The 11,607-nt window shown below is 38.3% G+C and overlaps 2 protein-coding genes across 2 annotated transcripts; both read left to right on the top strand.

Annotated features, from left to right (window-relative positions):
• Nucleotides 1-2,222: 2,222 nt before the first annotated feature.
• LOC148203505 (uncharacterized) lies at nt 2,223-3,213 on the top strand. Its single transcript, XM_088106998.1, has 3 exons — nt 2,223-2,279; nt 2,364-2,489; nt 2,572-3,213. Exons 1-3 carry the CDS (start codon nt 2,223-2,225, stop codon nt 3,211-3,213), a joined length of 825 nt encoding a protein of 274 aa, XP_087963124.1.
• Nucleotides 3,214-8,394: 5,181 nt separating this feature from the next.
• LOC148203504 (protein FAR1-RELATED SEQUENCE 5-like) lies at nt 8,395-10,816 on the top strand. Its single transcript, XM_088107624.1, has 2 exons — nt 8,395-10,581; nt 10,667-10,816. Exons 1-2 carry the CDS (start codon nt 8,395-8,397, stop codon nt 10,814-10,816), a joined length of 2,337 nt encoding a protein of 778 aa, XP_087963750.1.
• Nucleotides 10,817-11,607: the final 791 nt, after the last annotated feature.

Below are 11,607 nucleotides of genomic sequence, written 5' to 3'. Positions count from 1 at the left end.
GTTTTTTTAGCTATACATTTAGTTTAATTCTAATTTTTAGTTGCTTATGGGTTAAATTGTTGGCTTGTTGCCTATATTATATCCTAAGGTAGTTTAAGTTGTTAAAATAATTTGTACATAGGTTGACTAGTTTTAGATAATCAAAGTGACCTAAAATAATTTGTAATTTTTGTTGGTTTCTTAGATAGCTAAGCATATACAAGGCTAGAATTCTAGCTTTACAAAAAGGATCGTGATACATTAACAACTTTTTTTAACAATTTTTTGACAATAGACTATGTGTCACTATTTTATTGGTCCGCATATTTGAAATGGACCAATAATGAGCTACCACATAAGCGATTGTAAAAAAGTTGTCAAAAACAATTGTTAAAAATACATTTTTCTTAGTTGCATATCGTTTCCGGATTTTGAGTTCTGTTTTCTATTTCTTTCTGAAGTCACAAAGTTGCCTTGACTACAAAGTGCAAAGTGAGCTAGGTAACTTTGTGTTTCATATTTTATTGCTTTCTTAAAGTAGTTTTTGGCTAGAGTTCAAGTTGTTTTTGACTGCAAAGTGAGCATATCTATGTTATATCAAACATAAAAATAAAAGTGGACATTATTGTATCATTTGACAAATGAAATATTTGTATTTTATATGATTCGTTATTTATTTAAAACACCATATTTCATATAAAACATGATACTTTTAACACTGAATAGAAATCATATGTTGATTTCTTTTTTCTCTAAGAATTACCTTTTCATTATCTTAATTTCTTCATTAAAAAAATAATGAAATATAATAACTACATCATACATTTTTCACTAATAAAACACAACGTCCAAACTTAAGAATATATATATATATATATATATATATATATATATATATATATATATATATATATATATATATATATATATATTATTAACGACTTCTTAGGTTCATCAAATAAATAAAATTAACCATTCACTATAAAGTTATCGCTTAACCTTGAAAGCATATTATTCTAAGGAAAATGTTATGTTGACAACGGAATTTTGACAACAATCTAACAACGCCAGGTGTCGTCTTCCTATTGGCCGAATAAAGTGAAAGAAAATGAGGAAGAGAACATGAGGCGGAGGGGTATTTTTGGAAGAAGATTTGTAAATTTTTCATTTTGCGTTTGGCGGTTTAATTTTGGCGTAACGTTCGCACCATTCCTTCTTCTCCTCTCTCCTCCATCTCAAACGTTCGTTCTCGTCTGTGTCTCTGTCCTCGCTCTCTCCTCCATCTTAAAAGTTCGTTGTTTTTTGTGTCTCCGTACTCGGCTCCGTCCTCCAGCTTGACCTTTTGTTATTCTCTCGCTTTGTGGTTGGAAGGCGGGTGCAGTTTTGTGTGTGGTTACTGCTGTGTGTGGTTAGTTTTGTGTGCAGGCCGTGGACCATTGTCGTTACTGTGGTAAGTTAAATTGGCCAAGCCCTGACATTCTGTTTTACATATCGTTTTTGCTGTTTCATTAACCTTAATGATATAATGAGTGTGGATTGTTATTTTGTTAGGGCAGTTTCAATGGAAGGGAAAAACCGAAGTGTAAGAAAAATTATAATTAATTTATTATAGATTATTTATTATCGTATGAATTGTAGTTTTTAATCAAGTTATAATCATTTTTTTGTAGTGGCGACTTCTTATCTCGATGGACTCATCGATCATTATTGAAATGAATCGTTTACTACAAAAGTGTCATGTGGAGCGCATTAGGATGACTCCATTTATGTGGTGTTTGAATATTAATAACCCTGTGGAGGTGAATTTGAAATTACTGAAGGTTATGGTTTGTAGGTGGGCCGGGCATGATAATAGTTTTAGAGTGAGTCAACAATTGGTGCCCTTTTCAGTTATTGATGTGTTAATGAGCCTAGGTTTAGAAAGAGGTGGTTTAGAGATTCCGTTTGATGAAGTAGTTGTTGGAATGGTTGGTGAAATGTTCAAATCAAAAAGTATCAGTTTGAAGGATTTGACGGACATGTTTAATGTAATTGTGCATGATAATGACATTGATGTTGATGTAGTATGTAGGTTATATATATTAGTTTGTTTGGTTGTTTTTTATTTTCCTAGGAAATCAAGGCGTGTTTGTAACATGCCTTTTGCAGTGTTAGATGACTTAGACAGTTTGTGTCTATACGATTGGTGCACCGGTGTACATAATCATATTGTACAGAATTTAAATAAATGTAAGAAGAAAATTATGACAGGAGATATCGCGCAGTCACTCACTCTTAGTGGCAATGTGGCAGTGTTGCAGGTAACATGATTTATAGTTGATTATTTTTATGTAGTGAAGAACATTGTCAATTAGGTTTGATGAAATAATATTATGATATTGTAGGCTTGGGCGGTTGAAAGACTTTCTTTGCATGGTCATGCTTCACACAGGTTTTTCCCGTGCATAATGCGATGGTTCCCATATAAAGCAAGCACTGAAAAAATTGAACATATATTTAAGACCGGAGATGTAAGTGCTTTGACTTTTGTGATTATTTATGTAAAAATTGATTGTCTTATTTGTGAAAATATGTTGTGTGATAATGGTGCAGTTAAATCTGGAGTGGTATGTAAGTAAGGAGGATCGTCATCGGCCGAAAATCCGTGCAGCTTTCGACATGGATGAGGGAGGGATGAGTGAAGGATGCAGCGCTGAAGGATCCAAGGTTGAGGAAGATGATGACGAAAGCTCTGATGACGGCACATGGGAAGTAGGTGCCGAGGAGAGATTGAGGAAAAACAATGAAGAACTCAGAGCATTGAATGCCAAGATTGGAGTTCTTACTAGGGAGTTAATTGAGATTTGTGAAACTCCAATCTTTACCGAAAAAGATGCATGTGGTAGTGATGAAGAAGTTGGTGGCGGAGTTGATGAAGCACCTGAAGTTGGGGGTGACCAAGAGCCTGAAGTTGGTGGTGATGGTAATGCAGTTGATGACCCTCTAGGTGCAGATACGGAAGCAAGAGGGGAGGATAAAACCTCATATGAAGATGAGATAGTTTCAAGAAGTGATGAAAAAATTGTTTGTATTGAAATCGACGATGATGGTGATGAAGTCCAACCTGAGGTCGTCCCATTGGTTATCCCCCCATTGCGCAGTTTTGCTGGGGATCCAAGGACCACTGTTGATGTAGACCAATTGTATAGAGCAGTAAGCGTCAGAGAGATCACTATATACAGGTATTTGGTGTGAACTGTAGTTGTGGTTGGCCAATATGTTTTCAATGTGATTGACTAATATTTATATGTTTAGGGTTGTAAGCGAGATAATTGGGCAAACCTTGAGCACGACTTCATTTTACACTTTGGCCCCGATGAAATACGTTGATAACATGGTTAGTATTCTTACATTTCTTTGTGTTTGATGTTGTAGTTTATGTTAGTAAAGTGGAATTTTTTTATTGTGTAGGTGGTGTTATTTGCTTGTACCATGTTTATGTACTTTGAGAAAAGGTTGTGCGGTGTTGTTAAGAGGATTCATTTTAGTCCACTATACTCGGTAACTAAAATTTGATATTGTATTTTTGATGAAGATGAATAAAGTTTTTTTGATTGATTTTTGATTGATGATTTTGAAATTGTCCACAGCACCATATTCTTACAGATTATAGGAAACGTCCCCAAAATCGTCATGTATTCACGCTTCATAACTATAACAGTTATCTGCGTTGCGATCATTTTGGACTTGGAGACTTTGGCACAGCTGACTTTGTGAGTAACCTTTAATGTGCAATATTTATGTAGTTTTGGATCGGAAATGTCTTATTTATATTTTTTTGACTGTTTGTAGTTGTTTATGCCATTTGTCCACGATGATCACTGGTGGTGTTATTCAGTGAAATTGAGTTCATTAGAGATATTTGTGATTGACTCATTGGGTAAGGGGATCAGAGACCGGAAAAGGATAGACACAGCTGTTGTAAGATTCTACAGTTTTCATTGTTGATGACCCTGTGATTGTTAGATTACACTGTATTGTTGAAGCTTTTTTTGTAATTGTTTACTTCTAGGCTGAAAATATGGCACGGTTTTTTTGCCTGTTGATGAATAGACCGAAAGGTAGTATTGCTCCTTTAACTGTTAAACAAGCAAATATCTCATCCCAACCAAACCTGTATGTTTTTTCAATTGTACTACTGTATTATATTGTGTTGTGTTCAATAAATGTTGATCATTAATTTAATGTGGTGGCTATATTATTTAAGGCATGATTGTGGAGTGATAATGTTGAAAGCAATGGAAATTTGGGATGGAGATGACAAATAGAACGGAAAAAGCATGCCCCAATATACAACCGTAAGTAGCAATTGTGTTTGTTAAGATTATCACATGTGTTGGTTTGTAATGGGGAAATTGTTGGTTTCAGGAGGACCTGCTTGGGATCAGAAAGAAGTATGTATGTGACTGGATCCTGGACAACGAGAACATAAGACAAATGGAAGCCCTAGAGCTATATGGCATTTTTTAGGATTGGTTACCCATGGAAAAATTTGTTCTTGTAACACAACATGTTTATATAATGGAAGTTGATAATGTAGACATTGTTTATGTAATAAGATTATTGGTTGGAATTTGAATTCAATTGTTTTGACGTTGTGTTTGTTTTAATGAATAAATGTTTTATTGAAAAAATCACGCACCTTTGTAATAAGTATTTGAATAGTAAGCGAAGGTTTAATAAGTGAAATTAAGGGTGGTTATTGCAAGGGAGTTGACGAAGTTCTGAGTTCGGGTGGTGAAAAAAGGAAATTATAATCGTTTACAGTGGGTTAGTAAAGAGTTACGGGACAATACTGTGTGTTTTGTACACAAAAGAGGCTCCTGTAATCGTTTACACCCCCCTTGTAAACGATTACGCGAGAGAAAATTCATATTTGTACATAAAGTTCAACTCAGGTAGTCAGTCAGGATAACGTGAGTGACCAGTGACAAAACCAGTATTTTTATGTGACATCTGCACATGTGTCTGTGAAGGTGGAGGTGTTTGAGTGTTGGTAGATGGTGGGGGTGATGTTAGGTGACCCCAAGTAGTGGGGAAGAACCCATTCTGAGTGGGGAAACAAGTTGGGGAAGGGCTGAGTGATGCTGCTTCAAAATACACTGCTGTAATCGTTTACACCACCCTTGTAAACGATTACGCGAGAGAAATTCGAGTTTTGTACATAAAGTTCAACTCAGGTAGTCAGTCAGGATAGCAAACCAGTATTTTTGAGTGAAATCTGCACATGTGTCTGTGAAGGTGGAGGTGTTTGAGTGTTGGTAGATGGTGGGGGGTGATGTTAGGTGACCCCAAGCAGTGTGGAAGAACCCAATCTGAGTGGGGAAACAAGTTGGGGAAGCGCTGAGTGATGCTGCTTCAAAATACACTGCTGTAATCGTTTACACCCCCTTGTAAACGATTACGCGAGAGAAATTCGAGTTTTGTACAGAAACTTCAACTGAGGTAGTCAGTCAGGATAACGTGGGTGACCAGTGAGCAAACCAGTAATTCTCAGTGAAATCTGCACATGTGTCTGTGAAGGTGGAGGTGTTTCAGTGTTGGTACATGGTGGGGGGTGATGTTAGCTGACCCCAAGCAGTGTGGAAGAACCCAATCTGAGTGGGGGGAGCAATGTGTGCAAGGGCTGAGTGATGCTGCTCAAAATACACTGCTGTAATCGTTTACACCCCCCTTGCAAACGATTACGCGAGAGAAATTCGTGTTTTATACAGAAACGTCAACTGAGGTAGTCAGTCAGGATAACGTGGGTGACCAGTGAGCAAACCAGTATTCTTGAGTGACATCTGCACATGTGTCTGTGAAGGTGGAGGTGTTTGAGTGTTGGTAGATGGTGGGGGTGATGTTAGGTGACCCCAAGCAGTGGGGAAGAACCCATTCTGAGTGGGGAAACACGTTGGAGAAGGGCTGAGTGATGCTGCTTCAAAATACACTGCTGTAATCGTTTACACCCCCGTTGTAAACGGTTACGCGAGAGAAAATCCATATATGTACATAAAGTTCAACTCAGGTAGTCAGTAAGGATAACGTGGGTGACCAGTGAGCAAACCAGTATTTTTGAGTGACATCTGCACATGTGTCTGTGAAGGTGGAGGTGTTTGAGTGTGGGTAGATGGTGGGGGGTGATGTTAGGTGACCCCAAGATGTGGGGAAGAACCCAATCTGAGTGGGGGGAGCAATGTGTGCAAGGGCTGATTGATGCTGCTTCAAAATACACTGCTGTAATCGTTTACACCCCCCTGGTAAACGATTACGCGAGAGAAATTTCATATTTGTACATAAAGTTCAACGCAGGTAGTCAGTCAGGATAACGTGGGTGACCAGTGAGCAAACCAGTATTTTTGAGTGACATCTGCACATGTGTCTGTGAAGGTGGAGGTGTTTGAGTGTTGGTAGATGGTGGGGGGTGATGTTAGGTGACCCAAAGCAGTGGGGAAGAACCCATTCTGAGTGGGGAAACAAGTTGGGGAAGGGCTGAGTGATGCTGCTTCAAAATACACTGCTGTAATCGTTTACACCCCCTTGTAAACGATTACGCGGGAGAAAATCCATATTTGTACATAAAGTTCAACGCAGGTAGTTAGTCAGGATAACGTGGGTGACCAGTGAGCATTTTATAACAGAATTAACTTCAAAACATTTGTATAACACAATCAACCACATCATAAAACAAGATTAATAGTTGTTAAGGTACACATGATTCACAACAACAATACATTGCAGGTTTTGAATATTACAGTTATCCATTACATAGTTATAATCATCTTCAAATATTAATATGACAGTTATCCAAAGCCCACTACTGGTTGTCTGGTTGTTTGGACGTTGATGGTTGGTCAGCTGGAGGTACAAATTTGCAGAGGATGTCATCCACATTGAGTTTCTTCTCTGCCCACATAGGGAGTCGAATGACAGGTTTTGGGGTGTCCTTAACGAGGTCAATTGTTGGAGGACAAACATTACCTGGAAAAACCTTCACTATAGAGCGATGCGTAATATTGAGGTAGTAGTTTTGCGGACATGTAGCGAAAGGGTGGACCTAAATGTACACACCAAATTAGTGATAGGAACATTGAAAGACAAACAAGATAATTATGCAATTTAAGTACAAAATGGAAGGGTTACAAGATTGAGTAGCATAACAGAACCAACTCCGATATTGTCTGCAAATTGAGGATCTTCAAGAACTTTCTTGTGCAAGGAAGCCTTCATCGTGGCAGTTGGGTCCTTCAAACATATAATAAGTTATGAATCTACCATAACATGTACTGTTGTACAATATAGGAAAGGCAATAATACCTTAACAGTCAACTGCATATCTCCCAACCCATTTGGCTTGCAATCTTTCAATATGCAAGCAACAAATGGAAGGACCTCTAGTGATTTTGCGTCTTGGAGGGAGTTGACGTTTTCGAATTTGCCATCCGTGACCAGACCTCCAATAACAAAAAATATATGAAAACATATTAGAACTAGTGAAAGTAATAATTATGTTTAAACCGTGTATTTCATTGACTGTACCGTACCGTGATGTTCAATAAACATCTGTGCCCATTTCCAAGCATTGGAGTTGAAATCTCGTTCATAAGTAGCCTGAGCAACATCAGCAGCAAATTCTTGTGTGGATTTGGGTTGTTCTGTTCCCGTTCTATTCAGGAAAGCTGCTTGGATGTTACCTGCAGGACCAGGTATAAGCAATGCCGACGCATCACATTTTTTCAAAAACGATTCAAGGACATCATCGTCATAAACAAGGTCTTTCCATGCATCCATGATTAAGCTGAAATTTTCAGTGCAAATAGAAAGACCACGTTAAGAAGGCAAGGTGAATGATGAGATGTTACTTCAAAGTAACTTGATGAAATGAAGTACCATTAAATGTGGAGATATGTTTGATTTGATAGGAAATCTTTCAAAGTGAAAAGCATTGATTGTGGGTTAAGAGAGAGAGAAACTTTATGCTGACAAACATTGAATGCATGGTTTGCGTGGGTTACCAAATTAGTGCTTCAGCTGCCCAACCATCAACTTTGGCGTACCAAACACGTACATCAACGTCCAAAGTTAACTTTTCCCTCCATTAACCAAGGAGCTCCACAAAACTTACTTTCTTCTTCATTAAAGACAACGGATAGAGGCAGCTTGGGAAGTTTGGTGAGAACCACAGAAGTTCATTTATGGTGGACGTAAATGTTGAAGAGGATGTTGGTTAGGAACATTTGACCTTCATTAAAGGGCACCACCATTCCAACACGGTACATATTACTTAAGTTTTTCCAAATGGGTTTATGTACATTTTATTTTTCACTACACAGTGGTAAATTTCGTAAGTTTTATGACTGAAAACGATGTGCTTCATCTTTAAAGCTGGGTGTAATGTCGAAGCACACAATGAATGTGGATGAAGTCAATGATTGTACTGACAATGTTGATGACCGTAATGAAAGTTTATTGGATATGGTTCCAACAGTGCAAATGTGTTTTGAATCAATGATTGAAGCTAGAACCTTTTACACAAACTACGCCATTAGATGTGGGTTTGCCGTGCGGACTAGAACTTCTAAAAAAGATAAAGACAACAACGTTTACTACTTGAGATTAGTTTGTTCAAGGGAAGGGAAATATGTGTCTTCCGTCAAACCTGTGGTCAAAACACTTCCAAGTCAAACTAACCAATGTCCTGCTGGGATAACCATTGCAAAGAAGGACGACAAGTGGTTTATAAGAACCGTTGTTCTGGACCACAACCATGATATTTGCCCGAATAACTCCAACCTTTTTGCAGCGAATAGAAAGTTAAGCATGCAAGCAAAACACACGTTGGAGGTGAACCATGATGCTGGAGTTAGGTTAAATAAGAGTTTCCTTAGCATTGTCAACGATGCCAGGGGCTATGAAAACATGGACTTCGTCGAGCGGGACGCGAGAAACTACATTGTCCAACACAGAAGATCTTTATGTAAGGATGGTGATGGTCAGGCACTCCTACGATACTTTTCTTCAATGAAAGATACAAATAACGAGTTCTTCTATGACATTGCACTCGATGAAGGGAGTAAAATATGTAGTGTGTTTTGGGCTGATGCAAGAAGTCGTGCTGCATGTGAAGAATTTGGTGATGTTGTTTCGTTTGACACAACTTACTTAACAAATAAGTACGACATGCCATTTGCACCTTTTGTGGGAGTTAACCATCATGGACACTCCATTTTACTTGGTTGTGGATTGTTGTCTTCGGAAGACACTGACTCATTTGTATGGTTGTTCCAATGTTGGCTTAGATGCATGCGTAATAAGAGTCCTGAAGGCATTATAACTGACCAATGCAGGGCAATGGCCAACGCTATTGAACAAGTGTTTCCTAATACGAGGCACAGGTGGTGTTTATGGCACATCCTGAAGAAGTTCCCTGAAAAATTCCACGGCTATAGAAATAATGCCGCTATCAAAAGCGAACTACATGCGCTTATATATGATTGTGGTTGTCCAACAGAATTTAAAAAGGGTTGGGAGGAACTACTTACAAAACATGGAATCCAGGAAAATGAATGGCTATGTAATTTGTACCAAGACAGACATAAATGGGTTCCGTGTTATTTGAAAAATAAATTTTGGGCAGGCATGTCTACCACTCAGAGAAGTGAGGGAATAAATGCTTTTTTTGATGGATTTATTAATTCCACAACCACACTTCAACAATTTGTGGTTCAATACGACAATGCTGTTAGAGTAAAGGCCCAAAAGGAAATAGAAGCGGACTTCTCGTCCATGAACACCACTATTGCATGTGGCTCTCAGTCACCGATTGAGAGACAATTTCAAGTTCAATACACACATGCAAAGTTTGAGGAGGTCCAAACAGAGTTCCGTTCAAGGATGAATTGTTTCATCAAAGACACCTTAAAGGACGACTTGTGGAACACTTACACTATAAAAGAGGAACGAATGTGGGAAGGTAATCCTTTACCTGATAAATTTTACAAAGTTCAATTTGATCCCCTCACACAGTCAACCACTTGCTCTTGCCAACTGTTTCAGTTTAGAGGCATTATATGTCGTCATTCCCTATTGGTATTTGGTCAAGAAGATGTATACAGTGTTCCCTCAGAATACGTTTTGCAGCGTTGGAGCAAAAATATCCGAAGAAGACACACACTAATAACAGCATCGTATAGTACTTCCAGTAATGACCCACGCATGCAAAGATACAAGATGTTGTGCAAACATTTTTATGAAATTGCAGAAGTTGCGTGTGAGTCTGAGGTTGCTACTTCTGAATTGGAAAAAGAAATTCATTGTCTTGGTCAAAAATTTGGTTTCAGTTCATCGATGACAAATAACATCATCAGTGATGCAGGCGAACTAAGATACGATACTGGTGCATGCACGTCAATTCCACATACTCCAGTTGGAACATCTGATGTGGTTATTCACAGTCCTGCAGCTGTTAAGCGAAAAGGACGTCCACGCACAAACAGGTTGAAGTCCACCGTTGAGAAAAGAACCCAAAGAAGAAAGTCCGCTTCAGGCAGGAAGACTTCAACACCACCCACCCTTCATATGGTCAGTCATTAATTTCGTTCAAAATATTGATAAAATACTTTAAGTTGTATGAATATAGTTCTAATTAATAATTTTGTTTTTGCAGGGGACAACAGCATGTAATGTTTCTGAACGTGATGACCATGTTCAATTTCACGCGGACTCTATCCAACTATCACAAGATACCGAAATGGGTCATTTAGGATTTATGTCATTGTTGTCAGCTGTACATAACAATTTCGATAACATTAGTTGATGAATACAACTTGTTCAATGTTTATTTGTGAATTTATTAAGTTTTTGTAATTCATAATGCTGGTGAATGAAATCCATGTGTTCAATGTTTGGAAACCATATAAAGACAGCAAGATACAGTACTGTAATCGATTACTACGCAGTCGTAATCGATTACATAACCCTGGTGATAACACATAAGTACCCATTTACATCACTACATACAGAACGTGTGTGAATTGCAATCGTGATTATAACCGCCCTAGCACGTCTTTCCTCCAATACTGTTACAAATCCTCAATACTGTGACTGCAAAACCCTAAACACAATTCAATGGCTGATCGTGCAACCAAGAAACAAAAGGCATCTTCTTCCTTTGGTGGACGTCGACGCCGCCGCAGTCCTACCCCGTCACCATCGTCATCACCTCCAACGCCTACCAATGACCTCTTCTCGTCAGATGAGCAAAAGCACAAATATGACTCCCATTTCGTCAATCGTGAAATCTTGGAAAGTAAGTATCTAGAGGACGGTTACTTTGAAGGAAAAAACTTTCAGTTCTATGACATCTTGGCCGAAGCTGAGCTCACTAAATTTGTGTCTTTAAGAAGACATTACCACCCAGAATTAGTGAGAGTGTTCTACAGCAACATGTTAATATCAGATACTGGGGTTATTCGAAGCGAGGTTAAAGGTGTCAAAATTAGGGTTAGCCCTAATCTTTTTCAACAACTGACTGATCTCCCCCCTGATGGTGTTTGTTATGAAGGAAAACTTGTAGATGAGTGGAAAGAACAATACGATTCTGTTACT

Source organism: Vigna umbellata, chromosome 2 (assembly GCF_029865625.1).
Source record: "Vigna umbellata cultivar VRB3 chromosome 2, Vumbellata_1.0, whole genome shotgun sequence".
Lineage (NCBI taxonomy): Eukaryota > Viridiplantae > Streptophyta > Magnoliopsida > Fabales > Fabaceae > Vigna > Vigna umbellata.
The sequence above is the reverse complement of the archived record's forward strand: the minus strand, read 5'-3'. Positions and strand labels throughout refer to the sequence as shown.